Genomic DNA, 19691 nt, shown 5'->3' on the forward strand with positions numbered 1-19691 from the left:
GGTTTTAAAAATTCTTTTTTTTTTTTTTTCCTTTTTTTTCTGAAACCTTTATGTGATCGGGAGGTTTTCAGGCACAGATTTCTGTATTCCCATGTTCCAGTCCTGGACAGAAGTGTGCTTTTGCAGGGCAAAGTTGTACCATCATGAAAATATTTGTTGTTCTTGCTCAAACACCTTTTGTGATACCCAGCTGAAAAAAGTAGGCAGAGTAGCTTTCAATGGGAACATGATCTGGCCTAATTTTAGCTTTTTAATGGGGGGAGTGTGAATTTGCTGGTATTTTGAGTCCCAAATGTACAAGGTTTGTGTTCTGTTATCTCCAGGGTCTCTACTTTTTCTGTCTTCATTTCATGATATGGTCTGTGTTCTTCTTCAGTCATTCCTTCTTTATCAGTTCTCTGTACTCAACAGCTCTTTTTGAGGATTGTCAAGGAATCTCTTCAAGTTTAGATGTGACCTCTTCTTTTGCATCTGTTTTTGTTACTTATGTGACTCTCGGCATTGGGAATGGACTCACCAGGCTTGGTGCACAATTCTTTTTTCCCTGGGTGATAATGTTCATGTGGTTTGAACTGTATAATTTAGTAATTTTTTCAATTGGAGAGGCACAAGTAATTTATCTTCTACCTTTTCAGATTTAATACATGATCTAAAACACAGAGCAACTACATGAGCATAAAATGAGCAGATCATTTTGCTGTCCCAATGTTTACTATGGATTATTTCAGGAAGAATATCCCATATTCTCTCTCTCACTAAGCCTTACTAGCCTTTGAGTGCTTTCTGCTAAAGGAACTCCAGGCCAATTTGCTTATTCTAAATTTGTTCATTTGATTCTCGTGATGACTGGCAAACACAATAGAGCTTCTTTGCTCCACAATATCCGCCCGAGCTGCCAGCTTTGTTCACGCAAATAGAGTGTCAAGCACGTTTCCACCCCCAGAGCATGCACAGTACGTGTCCTTTGCAGTACATCCTGGAGAGGAGACAGCAGAGACATGCTGGCTCAAAGTGTTCTCAGAGCCTGATCTCTAATCTCAGTGGGAGCCAGACCAGCAAGTGGATTCAGTGTATTTTGGCTCTGATACCGGAGTCTCCTCTTCAGAACATGCCACGTTGTTAAAGCAGCAGCAGCCCTCGGGGTAATCGCTGCGCAGGGGCTCCGAGCAGTGCGATGCGGGCAGGGCTGATCAGGCTGGCGCTGCTTTGGCAGCTCGGTGTCATCCCGGGGGCTGTGCCCGCAGAGCAGCGCTGGAGCCCCGCTCGCTCCCTCCCTCCCTCCGGCATCCCCGGCTCGGAACGTGCGCTCTCCGGGGGGACCGGGCACAGCCCGGGGCAGCAGAGCCCTGCTGCCAGCTGGCTGCCACCCAGCCGGCAGCAGGGACAGCGATCTGTCCTTCTCCTGACCAGGGGAAAGGCGCTGCCTCCGGCAGGGTCAGGCTGGCGGGAGAAGGGGCAGGAATGCAGGAGGGAAAAAATAAAACCAAAAGCAAACCTAGTGAGGCTGGGGCAGCCCGGGCAAGTTTGGGAGATGATCTGTGTGGGCTTTATGGAATTGATAAGCACCTGCCGTCCTGCTTTTTAAATATTCCTCTCCCCTGTAAAGCCTGTTGTGCCTGTGAGCCACCAAGTCTTAGGGGTGGGAGAAAGAGCTGAGTGTCACAGGAGCCTCTCCCTCACTCTGTCCTCATTCGGCACAGTTCTTCTATATTGCGTTTGGCAGCAGTCACAGTGCTGACTTCCCAGCTAATGAAGATGTTTTACATTTAGGGAAGGCTGCATGAAATGAAAACCACATTTACTTCACAACTGTTGTTGCACCGTCCTTGGTGTATACAGATTTAGGCTCATGTAGAAAAGGTCACAGAGCCTCTTTAGGTGCCTTTTCAGCCAATGGTCTTAAAAGGGTTATAAATCCATAAAATTGCCACCTTCTTTTACTTGTCCCTCAAAGAACTCCTCCACACCCTTTTTAATGAAACTCTCTTGTTCCATGTTCCAGCATCCTCAGTTTCAAAAAGAAACAAACACAACTGTAATATCCCCTTTGCTGGCATTAATTTGCCGTTGTATGCTTTGCTTGCTTTGTTTTGTTTTTAAAAAGCAAGAAGTAAAATATTTCTGCTAGAAGGGCATATAAAAGATTGTTGCTTTTCTGACCTCCCTATTATATTAATAAAAGCTAGGAAGACTTCAGTAGTGGTGGGAGATCATGTGCAGGCAGCCTCCAAAACCCAAAGCACTTACTTGCAGAACTAGTAAACCACAAAGCTTAAGATCTTGAAATGTAAATAGGAAGTTGGAGAGTTTACTTTAGAGCCAGCAGTGGTGAGTCTGTACAATGTTTATTTCTGCTTGCCTTCCAGCCTTTCCTAAAGCTTGGCAGAGATGAAAGGGAGGCTTTCTCAGCGAGTTATTAAAAGTTTTTGTTATGAGCAAGATGCCTTTGTTCCTGGCCTGGCATAATTCAAAGCTCAGGTATGCCTTGGTGATGGGGAGAATGGGACGTTCCTATTTAGCCTATGCCAGTCCAGAGACATCAAAGTTTTGCACCCCAGTGCCTTGCTGGTAATCAGCCTGTGCAGGGGAACGTATCTGAAAGCAATTTAATCTCTATTGTACATAAAGTAGATAATGCTCAGTAATATTCCCACAAAACTGTACATTCAACTCTCCTTGCCTTTTGTGAACAGATCAGTTGAGTTCAAAGACTCAAATAATAGATGTGGACAGAGAGAAGGCTTTGAAAAATGCTCTGCTTGGAGAACCATGAAGGCTGATACTCAAGAGGCAACTCACTGGCATCAGTAGAATCTTTGAAAATTCCAACTCACGCAGTGCTTTCCATGCTGTGCTTCACTGCAAGCTGCCCTGTCTGACAGAGGATCAGGGTGTTGGATTTGGGGTACTGAGCCTTCAGAGTACTTGCCCAGAGTAGCTGTGGCTGCCCCATCCCTGGAAGTGCCCAAAGCCGGGTCAGACAGAGCTTGGAGCAGCCTGGGATAGTGCAGGGTGTCCTTGCCCATGGCAGGGGGTGGAACTGGGTGGGCTTTAAAATCCTTTCCAACCCAAACCATTCTATGATTCCATGATTCTTTCTGCAGTGTCTGGGTGTTGGGCTTTCCAGGTCTGACTGCTGATAGGGCTCCTCTCTGTTCTTCACTCCTTTCCCCATGTTTTGCCTTAGGAAGAATGAGCAAGAGAGACTGAGCTTCTTCCATTATTATGTTGGCCCTACAAAGATTTAGCTGGTCTAGTGCTGGAAATATTGGGTTGTCTAGTTTAGGTCTCTCTACTTAAAGCAGTGTGGGATTGAAAGTTACCTGTTATTAGATCAAGCCCTCAATTCACCTTGGACCTTCATTTCTTAAGTGTAACAGCTGTGTATTTTAATAGGATGTGGGGGATTTTGCTGCTTCTGTTGTAGGAAGGAGATTGTATTCTGTACTGTGTGATTCTGGGAGAGTTAAATGTTTGTCTTCCTTCACTGATGTTCACATGACAGCATCACTCCATTGTGGGTGACAGGATAAAGCAATTTACTTTTGATTTGTTGTTTAAGTAGCAATATTCTAATTTGTGTCCAGCAGCAGCAGCCTTTCATTGTAACAGAAGATTTTTGTTTTTTCTTTCCTGTATTCTTCAAAGTGATGCAATCAGATCTGACAGGTGCAACACTCCCATCAAGGCTGCAGGGTAACCAAATCTGATCACTCCTCTCTAGACCCAGAAGGATGGATTGGCCTGAAGCCCAAAGTCTTGAGCAACCCCAAGTGTCTTCCTGGCGTGCTCTGCTCCAAGGAGAGCTGCATAGGGGAGTTTTCTCAGATCACAAGCATACAAATGTATAATGAATGACCTTTCCAGATCCCTTGTCTCTCTTGTTTTTGTGAGTAGGCATGAACTTACTGAACAGCCTGCTTGGTCTGTGTGTCTAGATCTCAGGGAGAACGATTTTCTGCTCTTTTTCTTCCAATAACTGTAAAAGAATAACTAAAATATAAATTAAATGAGATATGATAAGGCATAATCTTGGTCATCTCCTAGTTTTTTTCTGGGTGGTGGAACAATGAAATAGAATTTTTGAGGGAATACAATATTTGTATGAAAAATTAAGAGTTTTCTGTTAGTTTTAAAATTTTGGAATTAGCCTTATTTGCAGTGAGGGTTGTGAAAGTTTGGGGTCAAATCCCCTATTTTGTTCAGTGAGTTGGTTTGTTCTGTGATTCTGTCAGATTATTGCCTTTCCTTGGTTCCCTCACTTGCATGATGAGCACAAAGTGAAGCTGTGCAGACAAAGATCTCTCCAATGCAAGGTGTGATATGGGAGTGCTGAGTATCAAGGGCTCCACGAACAAGGGGCTATAGATGGAGTGCTGTTTATTCTTCTTAACAGCAACAGTTCCCCCAGTTAGGAAAATTCCATCAGTCTTTGGGCATTAGGTCTCTTATTCTGGCTTTTCCCCTCCATTTCCAATTCTGTTCATCATCTCATGAATCAGTAAGTTCTTCATCTAAGTTCCTTGTTGCTGTTCCAGCTGTGAATGGGGCAACATCTTGGATGGGGCAAGCTCTTTTAAGGAGAAAGTAAATCTCTTGTCATGTAATCCCTCTGGGAGCAAAGTGGGGAGAAGCATTAGCTGCATCCCAGCATCAGCTGGGAATCACAGTTTATGCTGAGTTCATTGTTTATAGCTGTGGGTGAGGGCCTGAGGTCCTCTCTCACTGTTTACTCTGTCCTTGGGAGTTTGTCTCAGTATGTAAGGGCTGAATAAACACTGGGCAAGATCCTCAGGATTTACCCATTTAGTTATTCAAATGTTTAAAAATATGTTTTAAATAGTGTGTGAATGCATATCCCATATAATGTGAATCTGCTTCCAGCTCCAGGGGTACTGCAGAGGATTTATTGAACTGCAGCCATGATACTGTTGTTGGTAGTGGCCTTCACTGATGTAGAAGGAACACTTAGATAATGGGGAAAAAGGAAAATCTCTAAAATGAAGTATATTATGCAAAAAATAAATAAGAAAATCCTTAAGGTGTGTGGGAAGGGCATCCAGCCACAGTGACAAGGACTGAGTCTGCCTGGGAATCCTCAGAGCTTGGCTGGGGGTCCTGGAGGGCTTTTTTCAAGTGCCATGTAGGGGTAGAGTTTGTTTTGCTATTTGTGGCATAGCTGTTCCATGTGCACAATTCCCAGCCTTTCAGTTTGGGATGAGGTCTCAGTAGTCTCCTAAAATAAGATTCTGCTGCGAATAATACCTGAGACATGTTTGTTTGGGAACCAGAACTGAAGATTGAAGGGCTATGAGCTAAAGGAATAATTCTGAGATTTAAAAACTCCAATGTTCTTGTAAGAGACTTGCACTGGTCTGTAACTTATCATTATAGTAAATTTATTTTCTAATGCACATTAGAATTATTTTCTAATTTATTTTCTAATGGAGGTTTTCTTCATGAAAACTGGGGGTTGTTTGCAGTATCAAACACTTCTGAAGACTTGGTTTCTTGTGTTGGTTGAAGGTAAGAACAGAAATTTGCTTGAACTTCATCTCACTGGAGGCTGGGAGGACATTTTTGTGTAAATTATTGCATATTTCCTGTATTTCTATGATCTTCCCTAAGACACCTGTTACTGTCCACTGTTAACAACAGGTTAGAAGGTACTGTATGGCTTTTGGGGTTTGATTTTATTGTTTTAAACACAAGAAGAGTCAGTTCATACTGTGATGAGCTTTAAGGGATTTAACTTTCCATAGCAGCAAACTGTAGTATTATCAAGTGGAAAGTTAAAATGGCTGTGCTGGAAGATTTATAATCTTCACACAAACTGGCATTTTGTGACAGTGAATATCTATCACTGCAGGAGAAGTAAAAATAAATGGGTGGAATAAATGGTTGTAGCTCATTTGAGGCCCTGGATCCCCAGTGAACTATTGTTTTGAGAGGCACAGAAGTAACTGCAGTGAGTCATGGAGCAGCACTGCTGCAGAAGGGTCCAGAACAGCATTTCAGCAAGGACACAAGCAGAAGCCATGGGGTAACCAGACAACCTTTCAGCCCATTTATCACAGCACTTGCAGTTCCCATTTCAAGGAAGGCGACACAGTAAATATGAGCAAAAAAAAAAAAAAAAAGGTTAATGTGTATATCTGTATCCAGACATTTCACTAAATAAAACAATAAAATAAATCAATGCAGAACTGTTAGTGCTTAAGTGCTTAGCAAAAAGCATCTGAATCCATCACAAATGGGGGCGCTTTTTTTTCTGTTTTGGATTTTGAAAACAATTTAGCAGATTAAAGGTCTTTTTTTACCAATTTCTGAAGGAAACTTTGACCTTTGGGAATACAAAGAAAAGGATCATAGGCTACTGTGTGTCCATCGTGTACTTTCCCAAGCTGAAACATAAATAAGCTTAGTGTTAATGGATACTGATAAAAAGCAGAAGTAAGTGGATGTGAACATTTAAGCTTGGAACAGTCAAAATTCATCTAATTTAAAGGGTTTGTTGCAAAGCTGAGCATTCAGTCAGGGTCCCTGACAGTTCTTCTGAAGTTCTTGCATCTCTGATTTAGGCAGAAGGAAATGGTGGATGTTGACTGAGTCTGGAATGATTACCCCTGCATTCAATCCCATTTAACTTCTTCCAGAGCTGAAACTTTCAAGTTGTCCCAGGCTTAATTCCAGGTCTGCTTCCTGGAATAAACAGGAGTTTAACCTCACATACAAGGAGCACAAACTTCACTGGGGTGCAGACTTTCTGTGCAGGACACCAGCATTGGTTTTTTTTGTTTCCAGGGACAGTTCCAGAGGCAGATGCTGTGCTTAGACTTGTCTGTTCTCCTGAAGACCCCTCTCATCAGTAACTCTGAGTGACCTGATAATCTGGCACTGCTCCCTAAGCCCTCCTGGGCTCTTCCTGTGCTGATGCAGAACTTGTTTGATCCCCCTGCTCCAGCTGCTCTCTGGGAGTGGTTCCCTATTCTTGAATCCAGTCTCTCAACCTTCTGACAGTGCCTGGTGAAACCCTTCATTCTCTACAGCAGATAGCACCATTACTCTAAAAGAAAACATGCACACCAATGCCTCTGAGCCCTTTTAGGGTATGACAGTTTTACACAATCATTTGTTGGATCCCAGACTGATCTAGGGCTTGCCTCTTTCTGACAGCAGTCTCAGGATCCAAATTCCCAGGGTGGCAGAGCTCCCTAAGCCCAAGCTGCTGCTCCCTTCCACCACCTGTGGGGATCCTGACCCTGATTCACAGAGAGGGCTCAGAGGTTTTTGATGCTTCTTGGGTGAAAGCTGAGTCTGCTGCTCTCAATGCCTGGGGAAAGTCATGGTCAGGAGATGGCTGGGAGAAGGTCTCATAGAAGGTTGAGAAGATCTCGTAGAAGGTTGAGAACTTTGTGTCTATTCTACAGTATTGATTTTTATATTTCCATTCTCTAATTGTTTCTCTCTAAACAATTACAGGTGGTCTGGTGGGGTGGTTAATTAGTGCTCCTGATAGAGCTGTAATTAGGCCATGCTCCTCTTCTAGCTTGTGCTTCAGTGGCCAACTTCCAAATGCTCATGTCCTATTACAGCTCCCATCTTCTGCAAACAGCAGGTAAAATTCAGCAAAGAACTGGAACAGGACTTGAGGAACACATTCAGACATGGCCCTGTCAGCTTCTCTTTTATACCATCTCTCCATTTTTACTAAGATAATAGTAAAGCAAACAAAATGAAGAGCGTTTTTTACTTCCAGTATAATTTTCTCATATTTTCCTGTTTTTTTTATTCTGCTCTTGAATTTAAAGGTCTGAGTGCAAAAAGTGAAAGTCAAAAGTTTACAGTAGGAGAGGTAGGTACCAGTCTTGTTCTCTATTTTACCCTGGGGAAAATGCAGGATTTTATAATGTGAAAAGTATTGTTCTACTTAAAACAAATATCAGTTGTCCAGCTTGGCTGGTTAATGTTTAGAGCTAATATCATTGCCAGCTTCTTTCATAAGACTGGTATTAAAAAAAAGCAAAAATAAGATTTAAAAAATCCTTTTGTGCGATCGTGAAATAAGAGTAGGGGCAGATGAAGAAATGAACTGAGTAATCTATAGTGTGTATTTGTACCATGTCAGCAACTCCCAGCAGCACTCCTGGCCCTGGTTTCCTGTGCAATGTGCCAGGTCCCTGGGATCTGTCATACCATACACCACAGAGAGATGATGAGTAGAGGTGGTTTTGCTGGGCAACTGACCTCCAAGTTTTGCCCATAATAATTTATTCATGTGGCTGTACCCTAAGACATTCTAATACCAAACATACCTTGGGCTGAAAATTGATGCAGCCTATTGGAAAAAATACCCACAGCCAGCTCAGACAAAAAGCTGGACCTGGCTGCTGCCTGAAAATGGGGCCTCAGGAGGTGCAGGGGGTCACAGCAGTGAGTTAGTTCAGCCCCAGAGCATCCCCTGTCAGAGGCTTTTCTCAGAAATGCAGCTTCAAACTGGTTTCAATGGCAGATATCCAGAAAAGCTGCTCGTACAAGTGCAGTCTCTGACCTCTTTATTCCCTGCCTGATCTGTTGCACATTTCTAACATACAGCAGAGTAAAATAGGGGTGTTTTTTTGGTAAATACGATTTTTTTGTTGTTGTCAGTTTTAAACAACATTTTAATGGATGTGTTCTCTTTTAAGAGCCAGTACCTTCCTTGTCTTTTCCTTCTCTAGATGAATTTCTCTTTATACCAGTAAATATAAACTACTTCTGCTGGTCTAGATTAATTCCTCTTTATACCAATAAGTAGAAGCTCAGTAAAAACTGAGTAACTAAAATGATCATAAGTCAATCTATTCTTTTATTAAAAATCAGAAGTTTTACTTTTTTTTAAAATACCATTCCTTATTTAGCCTTTAAAAAATCTAACTGTGCAAATGTTTAATAAACTCTGTGAAGTTTTACTCAGATTGATTCTTGTTAGATATAGAGCTGAGTTGTGCAGTATATAGTCCCAGTGTATAACTCACCTGAAATATTTTCAGAGATGAAGCAATCAAGTTGCCCTTGGAGTGTGGTTTCTTTATTGCACATTAATCACATACCTGGTTTGGCCTCTAGTTTGTAGACCAGTTAATGTTTTATGGAGAATTTAGAAAATTAGAAATAGTTCTGCATGTGTGTCATTCACATTTTGCTGCCCTTCTCACACAGGTTACTACTTGGAGTAAGAAGTAACAGTAGTCCCCAAGAATTCATTTGTGTCTCCTAGTTTTAGATTGCACTGAGAGTTTTGTCTGGGAGTTAATTAATACAGGGATTGAATTTTCCAGGTCTCTGTGGCATAGCCTTGGCAATAAGTGATGAGGTGCATGTTCAGTGAGGCATTCATGGAAGTGTTTTGTATCCCCTAAGCCAGAATTCTTCAGCTGCCTGTAAACAGGTTACCAGAACCATCCGTGGGTGGGTGAGCTCAGGCAGAGCCCCAAAGTCCTCGTCCTCTCTCTGTTGTTGTCACTTGTGTGACTTCCATCCTTCCAGTGGGATAAAGTGAGCTCTGTGCAAGAATTTTTGTGGTCTGGTCTTAATATCATGGCAGAGTAAATCTGTCACTGAGGATGGCTCAGGGGATGCCAGCCTGTCACGTGGCGCAGAGCTGGTGACCTGCCCACCACGAGCTATGCAGCTGCATAGCAAACCCATGATGGCCAGAGGACCTGAGCTTAAAATATAAGCAAATAAATTGCTGGCAGTGTATGACCTGTAGGAATCGGAGTATTAATAAATTTTAATTTCCTTTGTGTCCTGAAGTGCATTTCTTGTGTCCCAAAACCTTATTTTCTTGAATAAATCTTGCATCAGGCTGAAGCTAGAATACTGTTTTGTGTTTAGTATGTAATTACTACTACTAATAGACATATTTTAAGAAGTTGACTTGGTGCACCATACATTTAACTTAGAAAAGCCTCTAGAGCTATGGGAAAGTTTAGTTTTAAACCCATTTAAAGCTTGAGAAATAATGCCAGGATGGCAATTTTAGAGTAGGATCAGTTCACTGAAAACACAATTTCATGCCCCAGCTCTGCCCAGTTTATATATGTGTGTGTATATATATCTATATGCCACCAGCAAATGCTGTTATTAAATCACACATTCAGTAGCTATTACTGTGACCTAAGTTTGAACCAGAAACCTAGAAATGAAACATTCTTGAGTTTCCCTTTGAGTTCTTTCCTTTTTTTTATGAATCTCTTTCATTCTTTGTCAGAGAGTTGGGGTCGAGTAGCTCTATAAGACCCATCTGTCAGCAGAAGCAAAATGATACAGTTTTCTTAATGCAGGATTTTATGCATCCATGTAAAGACTCTGAATTGAATGGCTGTCAGTATTCTCAATCCACAGTCAGTCAGAAACTTTGAAAGTTAAAAGTCAGCAAAAAAGTTAATGAAAGTATTTGACTTGTCAGTGATCAAAGTCCAGAACTGTAGAGAGCATTTATTAGTTAGTGACTGATATGGTGCTTTTCCTTTTTTCTTTCTCTGCTCTCTCCATTAATATCTTAGATCTTTTCTTCATACCTGTCTTAGCCTAACAAAAGCAGCTGTTATTCTGAATTTCTGGCTATAGAAGCTGGTAAGTGAGGTGATTTTCAAACAAATTTTCTGACCTAGCTACTCCTTAGCAAATAATTACCTTAAAAAATTTTGACTCTAATGTGACTGTACTCTAAAAGTATAAAGGATTAAACTTGCTTTCAAGGAAGTAAGTCAAGAATAGTCCCACAGAAATTATTTCCTCTCTCTATGGATATTGGAAGTAAATAGAGAAGTTGATAGCAATAGTAGAATGCTGCCACATATCAGAAGCTCAATATTAAAAAGCAGAAATTAAAATGGCAGAAGATGGATATAACAATATGCCTTGTTAATATAAAGATTGGCTTTTCAGGTAATAGCCAAATTCTCCAAATTCTCTGTCAGTTTTATTGAAGGAGTTTGTGTAAGCTAACACCAACAGATGGTGTCAACTAGGGAAGAAAATTGCTGAAATTCATACTTCACAAAACTGCTCTCTCCAGCGTGGTGTGTTTTATTTTATCATCTCTGATTGCCCTAACATTTACATAAAGCTGAGGAGGAAACACAAGCCTGTGCCTGATCATCATGGCTGCTCCAGGAAAACAGAGCTAAGTGGAACAAATCTCACAGTGCCACTTGCTCATTTGATGGCATGGCTGGGTGCCCAGGTGAGGCTGGTCTGTGAAGGTCTCTGTTCTGTCCTGTCCTTGAAGCCAGGGACAGTTCTGAGAGCTGAACTTGGGTTAAAGGCACTCACTCCTCTGATTCACTCACATGAGCTGTGAATTAGCCTCTCCTGCTTTTTTTTCCAGGTAGACTTTTATAACTGAAATGGATTTTTTTTGCCTGCCTTTGTTTTAAAGGGAGAGGCAAGTGGGAAGGACTAATCTAAATTAAATACATTACAGATCTCATATTAATGCCATTTAAGCAAGTCCTTTCTTAATTTACCTTAGTTCTATATAGCCTTTTATATTTTAAAAACATTTTTCATTTCTGTGGGCTGCCAGATGTGCTGCTGATACCTTCTGATCTTAGGTAGTTTGACACTGATTTTCCCAGCGTACGCCAGGGTTCAAGTCTGGCCTGTAACTCATCCAAATGATCTATTCATAACAAAAAGTGCCTTCTGGCAGTTGCACCACAGCTGAATATTGTTAAACTGAATTCATCCTTTCATTTGTTTCTGATTGCTCTATAATGTTTACATATCTTACATATTAGTATGATCTTTTATAAAGCACACGCTGAGGTTAAACCCACCCAGAGAGAACTTTTATTTCCCTTCTTCTCCCTTTCAGAAGGTGTGGAACTCTTTCTTCTTTTTTTTTTTTTTTTTTTTTTCCTGTCAAATGAGCAGGAATCTTGGGACTGCTCAGTGCTCGTTTCATCCAAAGCCATAGGGCTGAGCAGGCAGGAATGTGTGTGGTGGGGAGGCAGGGAAAGGTGACATTTCCTTGCACAGAAGGATTGTCCCCCATCCCCAGACAGAGTGAGTGTGAGGTGGAATTGCCTGTCTGGGTGTAATCCTTGTCTGAGCTGGCATCATCACCCATGAGGGCAACAGTCCCTGTGTGAACACGTTCAGCTGAAATATTTATAGATGCAGCTTATGACTCAAAGTCTGAACAGGTTCAGATTCCTCTCGTCTTCTGTCTTCAAATTCCTGCTGCATTAATTGTGCAGAGATCACTCTCACCTCTAGCAGAGGATATCCTGTGTTTCAGTTTCACTCTATATAAAAGATAATAACTGTTACTATGTCTCACAGTGGGAGTGTGTCACAGGAGGAATTTCAGTTCAATGGAAGGCAGAAAATCTTAGGCTCCCTTTGAATTCGTATTTTAACTTCCAGAGAAGGATGACATCTCTTATTTGCTTTAAAAATAAAAATCAATTGCCCATAAATCTGAAACACATGTTGTTTTTCTACTAAAAAGATTAAGGATTTTCTTAAGCTCATTAAAGGAAAAAAAATTAATGACATTGATCCTCCTATATCACCATAAGAATGTCTGAAGGCAATTGAGAGCTGTAAAAGAGACATGGTGTTATTGTAACCAAAATAGCCCTGAATCTGGAAAATTGTGCTTTTCTTTTCTTCTGGGTTCTGCAGCAAACTTATCACTGTTCCTCCAACCTTATGCCTGTGTCTAGTCATGTGTTTTAGTGGGATTGAGTGGGATGTATACTCAAACAGAATTAGGACCTTTTATTATGAAAATACAAATGCCAGCTGCTGCGTGGCTTGAAAGATTTAATCACCGTCCAAATATTTCAAGGAGGGGAAATGGAAACCATTTGCTGTTTCTGATGCATATAGCTACAGGAGGATGCTCACCCTGTTGCTTCTCAAAGATTGTTTGTCTGTTTTGGGGAATTTGTTATTCCCAATTTTCTTTCTTTCCGTGTGCATCAAAGCCTAGAGTCTGCAAAATGTGAATTAAAGTCCTTAAATGAAAGGGGGAAATGGGAAATCTGATTATGCCCTATCTTCAGTAAAGCCCAGCATGACAAGCCAGTGTTCTTTATTCCAGTTAAAAGTTCCCACAGCAACAAAACTGATAACCAAGTGCCCTGCTGGCTTTATTCATCAGTGTGGCAATTCCCAACGCCCTCGTTTGCTCTGTTCATGTGTTGAAAGTTTGCTGGAATGTGTACAAATGGTACTTTGGTAGTAAGAGGATAGGAAGGTCTTAGTGTAATGTGAGAAGAGCCAGCATGGAAATATCCTGTCCTAAATTCCTGTGAGTGTCCAAAACACAAAGCCAGAAGTACTGGCTGCAGGGAGAATTTGGTCTTTTAATGAATCTAAACATTTTTACAGGAGAATTCGGTAAATGGTAGACTAATTACAGGAAAAAGGTGTGGGGTTTGTATTTTATTTTATAAACTCTATTGTCCTTCTGGCTGTTGAGACTTTCCCCTGATTTCATAAAGCATCTTGATGCCTTTAATGTCCTTTGGCTACTTGTTTTTTTCAGGTGATACAGCAGTTGGATTTGAAGCTTGCTCCCTTTGCCATAACCAGATTTTTCCTTCAGCAGACTGCAGAACCCTGCAAAGATCTCTGCATCACAAATATTTTGAGATAGGCCTTCAAAACCCCAGGCCCCTTCTGCCCTAAATGTACCTTGTCACCTCCTGGGACACTGCTGTGTCCGTGGCTGTAGGGTGGGAGTGAGTTGGGATGTTTGGGTTCTCCCCATGCTTCCATCACCAGCTCAGAGCAGATACTGACTGGGAACTTTCACCACATGCTGTGTTCTCAGTAAGGTCAGTGAAGTGGAATTGGTCTAAAAATCAGCTTGTTTTAGGATTTGCTTTTTGTTGTGCTTCATTTTGTTATTGAAATCATAAAAGAAGGCTTGCCCCATTGAGGTGATGAAAACTCAAAGCTGTATTAATTTGTAGTTTTAAGAGAAAACAAAACAAAACCAAATGTCTTTGCAATGTTTTTGACGTAGCTTCGTCCACTTGGAGTCATAAATGCCTTTGTAAATTCAGTGCAGCTATTCTTGCTCTTTAATGTGTTTAGTCAGCCAAAATCTTGCACAGACACACAGACACATGTGTACACATAGATCTGTAGGGAAAGTAAGTCAGGGCATCAGAGCTGATAAGAGAGAACCAAGCAGAATTCCCAAATTTGTTAGATGCTTTCCTGAGAGAAATCAGCATTTCTTGACACTGGGGTGATGTATTTTGAAAAACAAATTTTTGTTGTTTTGTTTTCCTACTTAACTTCCTGACAAGAATCAGCTGTACTGTAAGTTTATGGCTTGAGCAGACTATTGTTTGTGCAGAAACCTCCCTGCTGCTGTATTTACTAAACATGTGTGATGCACAAATGCCAGTAAACTGCATCTTGGAGCATATTCCCTACTGGCTAGTAAAAACTGCCTTTAAAGTTCAGCCTGTTTAAATATAGAGAGAATGTGCATCAAGTTTAACAGGAACAGGCCTGAATTTTTAATTATTCTCAAAACTGTTTTGATGTGAAGTCCAGGCTTTCTTGAATTCAACAGCAAACCTTGAGCATCCTTCAATGGGTCTAGAATTTTGCTATTGAAGAGCAAGGTCTAAATACAAAAACCCCACTGTCCCATTGACTAAGACCTCTCTTTTTGCTCTTCAGCGTTGGAAACACACAGACTGATTTTGTTAGGGAACTAATTCTCTTGTATCCTTCTCTGCTAGTAGTTCCCACCTTCTAGAAAACAACAGTTGCAGATTTAGCCATCATCAGTGGGAAGTGCAGCATAAATCATGGGCTGGTGTAGGACTGCACTGCTGTTCTCTTTTCCCAGTGAAGTTACAGCTGTGTCTCACTTGAGTGTGGATCCTGCTTCCAAGAGAAGCCTGGCAAGGCATGGGTGGCCTGTGTCCTCCAGCCCCTGCTGCAAGAATTCCATGTTCAACCAGTGGGGAATTCACAATTAGTCTTTGGAGCAAGTCCTGGGACCCAAGTCCCACCATCCCAGTTCCTGGTGTGTGCTGGCTTTGCTTGCTAGACTGGACAGTGATCTGCTGAACCAGGAGGGAAGTCTAGAAAGTCTGTCTGGTCTACTGAAAGTGAAACCACTTTGCAAGAGGAAGATAAATGCCCTCCACCCTTATAAACTGGTAATTTGCATCTTCTGAAGGAGAGAAAGGAAATGAACCAGTGTCTCCCACATCCTGAGTGGTCTAACCACAAAAGCAGGGAGTGCAGGGGCCAGGCTGTCACTGTGCTGGGGATATTGGTGTGTGAGTGGTGGAGCACTGCTCAGATACCTGCCTGATCTGCCCTCACAGCTAGGAGTGGTTTGTGTAAAGCTAAGCCTAAGTGAGGGGCAGAATCTGGTCTTTACTCAGACATGTTTGCTGCTGAAGCCAAGCAGATCCCAGCCCAGGTGTGCAGCCTGCACCTGAGGCACCCAACTCTCCTGGCACTGTTGTGAGAGCCCAAGTGGAGCTTGGGCTTCCACTGCCAGCATGGAGCTGATGGCAGCTCTCAAGGGACATCACTGTCCCCTGCCAGCAGGATTCCCTCCTCATTCTGGGCTCTCCAAATGTACAGGATGGGTGCTCTGGAAACTCCTGTGGCTGATTACAGTGCCTGTGTTTGCTCATGCCAATTGAGCAGAGTATTGTATCCCACTTGTCACTCTAAATAAGGCCTTTTTTTCTGGAGAAATGAGGCAGTTTCCCTCTCTCTGTAAGATACAGCTCCTATTCCTGAAATTTCTTACTTGCTGTTTGGCCAGGCCCTGCTGTTCTCTCAGTGGGGATGAGTGGGTTGTGGGCTGTGTCTTGTCATCTAAAAATTATGTAAACGGGGGAAACATTTTTCCATGCTTTTTTGAAGTAAATTTCTACCTGTACACCTCCACTTCTATTGGTAATTCCAGTGGAGAAGCAGGAATTGTCTCGGTATTGGACTCTGATATCTGCCAAGCTTTAATTGTGAAGTTCCTACTTTGACAAGCACTTGGATTCACTAAAGCTTTCTGTTGCTTTCCCAGGTCAGTGAAACCCCCATTTTTGTGCCTGGTGTTTGGGGACCATATTTTTCTGCCATGGTACCTGGACTGTGGTTGAATGAGGGAGGCCAGAGTGCAACAGGAAAACTGGTGAGTGTTTGGAGACTGGCAATTCAGACCTGAAACACCTCCATAAGATCATGGGATGTACCAGGCTGCTGAAAGCAGTTAACAATTAGATGAGTGTTATGTCTGTTATGTAATACTAATTTGCATAGAGATAGGGGAATTATGTACAGGGCATGTCTTCCTTTTATGGTGGTGGTGATGATTACTGTAACTACCTTACAGGCAAATTGGCTTCATTCTTTGCTTTAGCAGGAGGCTGACACAGACTTTGAGGTGAAGCAAATGATACATATTGTATTATATAGATCAGTTGTGTTCATTGATGTGCATAAATGAAAGATATAGGGACAGGACAGTAACATGGTAACACATTATTCCATCACCTCAGTTGTTTCCCTGAGTACAAAGAATCTAACAGCACTAGGTTAATTTAATTCACCAATAAAAATTAAAGCTAAGCAGAGTTCACTAAAAAATGAATTTTTGTATTTACAGGAAGGCAGTCAGAAGTAAAACATATCAAATTTAAAGAAAAGCTGCTTATACACATCAGTGTTTAGGCTTGAGTCCAAAAGTGTCAGCAAGTCCTTGGTGACTTGCTTAACCCTGGGGTTTCTGGATCTCCTTGTGTTGATGCTTTGTGAAAGCTGCCCTAGAACAGAGACTAGACAGAATTAAAGACTAAAGCAGGGATTTATTAAAAGGCTCAATGGATCCACCTTGGGCAGCACAAGAGCCCAGCCAGGGCTACACCCAAGATGAACCAAAATGGTCACAAAATGGATGGCCTGTCATGGGGTACATTTTTATAAGTTCTGCTCCATTTGCATCTTGCAGTTCATTGTCCCATTCCAGCTTTAGCCCTTGCAGTCCCACCCTGCTTGTTTTTCTCTCTCCAGCCCACGGTGTTTGTGCTCTTGGGGCTGAGATTTGGATCATTTGTCCTTGGTTCCCAGCTGGAGCAGGAATTGTTTTGTCTCCCTGCTCTGTGCAGAGAGTTCACCATCCCTTAACATGAAGCTCAGAACTGCACACTAAATTAGTACAGAATCTGAAAAATATAAAAGCTAAAACCTGAGGCATCAGTGTCACCTTGCCCAACCTTAGGACACTCTGGCTGCCCTCAGGGCTGAGCTGCAGGGGCCTCTGGAGAGGCTGCAGGAGAGAGCTCCAGGCCTGTGGGTGTCCCTGCAAAGCCCCAAGTGCAGGTGGGTTTGGTCTGTCACAAGCTGCAGCTGTGATCACTCCTGACTCAGCACCACCCATCTCTTTACAAGCCTGGAGATGGGAGTACACGGCCAGGAAATGCACTGGGGCATTGCTGCATTTAAACATTCCATATGGAACAGTCACTGAATGAGAAGCAGAAATCCTCCTGGATCAGGAAGCCCAGACACACCCCAGGCTGAGCTGTGACTGGGATCCCTCCTGTGCTCTCTCCTGACGTTCCTCTGTGTCACAGCTGCAGTCATTCCTCCTCCTGCAGCCTGGCTTCCCACCCCACCTCCAGCCCATCCTTAGCCTTGTGGCTAAAAACTTTCAAATTAATTATTAATAATAATTTTAATAATTGCTTTTGCAGCAAGTGGGATATGTGTGCTTTAAATTTTTCAGGCAAAGATTGGGCTAGGACCAAAAAGTGTCCCATTTTACAAATAACTGCTACAACCAGACATAAAATTAAATAATGTCCATATAAAATAATAAATGAATGCTCATAACACTACCACTTTTCAAGGAAAATAGCAAATCTCGTGTGCTGCTTTGCAAGAACACTTTTGAGAAGGAAGTTTCTGTGTGCTTAATTCTGAACAGGTAAATACACTTATCTAAGTTCCAGACAGGATACAGGCAGTCAGTAGTTGTTCTTGGCTGGCTCACAGTGGTTCCACACTTAAAATGTACAATGGGAGTTAAGGCATTTGAAAAAGATGATTTTAAAATTCCTTTCCTTTCTTGTACCAGAGAACAAGGTGTTCCTGAATCATTAAAGAAATTGCTGGGGAAAATGAACAGTCTTGTTAGGACCCACAGCAAAAGTGAGCTTGAAGTACTGTTAGGAATATTAGGGAAAATGTCTCATTAAAACACTCTTGGAATATCCCCTGTGGTTTTCTTGAGGTGGTGTGAACAGAAGACACACAGGGAGCCATGGGAGGAGACACAGCCATGTGCACTGTGCAGGGTACACTGCATTTATTATCTCTGTCATTTCAAAGCTCCTGCTTTCTCACACCTAAAGTTTTCTGAAAACAAGCAAACAAAAAAAGGACCTGTTTAGGATTCTTTCCATTGCTTGATCAACACCCCAGAGTGAATTATTTCCATAAAATTTGAACAGTCTGATCAACAGTCTGATCAAACTTCTTAAAAGTAAAGTTGATCCCTTTAAAAAGCTCAATTTTTTGGGGATACAGCTGCAAAAGGAATCAGTTGGATTTTGAAACCTGTTTTAGATAGAGTCCAAATGAAGAATTAAGAAGTCCCTTATTCTGCGAGTTCTTTATTTGTATATTCAGTGGGGTTTTTCACTACATTTTCAAAATTTATAAGAAGAAATATATTGCAAAATGGAGACAAAGGATGGCATGACATCATTGCAAAATGTGAAATAAAAATAACAGAAAAGGGTTTCTAGATGCATCCCTCATGTGGCCATGGCTTGAATTAAGGGAAACTTTGTAACTCCTGTAGCAGTTCTGTGTAACAGTGTTTTCAGAGCAGGCACCTATATATGATGTTTATTTATAGATTTATTTCTGAATTTATGAGCTGCCCCTGTGTTCTGAAGAGATTCTGCAGGATTGCAGAATTCAGGCCTGAGCTGTGTTTCTGGTGCATGCACACATTTGGCCTCTGTCTTTGATGCTGATCTCAGGGAGAGCAGACATGCATTATTTTCTTTGCTGTGTTCACATGTGTATGCTTCATTATGTGGTTCAGGACTAGAGTCATGCTGTTAAGATAAAATACCAATGTGATTTGCTGTCAATAAGTACTGCCAAATATACTCAGTGCTCTTGAGTAGCTGTAGTTTTGCCTCCTTAGCTTTTACTGTCACCTCTGATGGGATATTACCAAGAGGCCACAAAACCTGCTGAATTATTGCCTTAAAAGCCCATATTATTCTACCTGATACTTTGTTTTGTGAGTAATGGTAACCACTCTGGAGGGAAAGGACAATCTGATTTATAAATTCAGCATAAGACAGAGCTTATATTGATCCTCTTTTATAGCAATAATTTCTTCTCAGGGCATACATTTTGTTTCCTGCAATGAATGCATGAGGCATCTATCAGGATGACAACACACCTTGTGTTTTATCATAACAGTGTGATAGAGAAAGATGATGCAGGGATTTGGGCCAAGAAGATGCTTCTGGTAGAATTCCAATGAGGATATCCATGCAGAATGGGACAGGCTAGAGGACATGCAAGGGGTGTTGGACAGGAAAAAAGTCATTCTTTCACCCTAATGTCCTGACTGAGGAGCTGCATGCTTAGCATTTGGCTTGGGTTTGGTGCAAAGTTGG

General features: G+C 41.8%; 1 protein-coding gene across 5 annotated transcripts in view; it reads left to right on the plus strand.

Annotated features, from left to right (window-relative positions):
• FGGY (FGGY carbohydrate kinase domain containing) overlaps nucleotides 1–19691 on the plus strand; it is a 290561-nt gene that overhangs the window by 223295 nt on the left and 47575 nt on the right. For all 5 annotated transcript variants that reach the window (XM_077182576.1, XM_077182579.1, XM_077182575.1 and 2 more), the window contains one exon: nucleotides 16073–16180. In XM_077182576.1, coding sequence (XP_077038691.1) covers nucleotides 16073–16180 — 108 coding nt within the window. The remainder of the gene's footprint in view (nucleotides 1–16072; nucleotides 16181–19691) is intronic.

This window comes from Agelaius phoeniceus, chromosome 8 (genome assembly GCF_051311805.1).
Source record: "Agelaius phoeniceus isolate bAgePho1 chromosome 8, bAgePho1.hap1, whole genome shotgun sequence".
Classification (NCBI taxonomy): Eukaryota; Metazoa; Chordata; class Aves; order Passeriformes; family Icteridae; genus Agelaius; species Agelaius phoeniceus.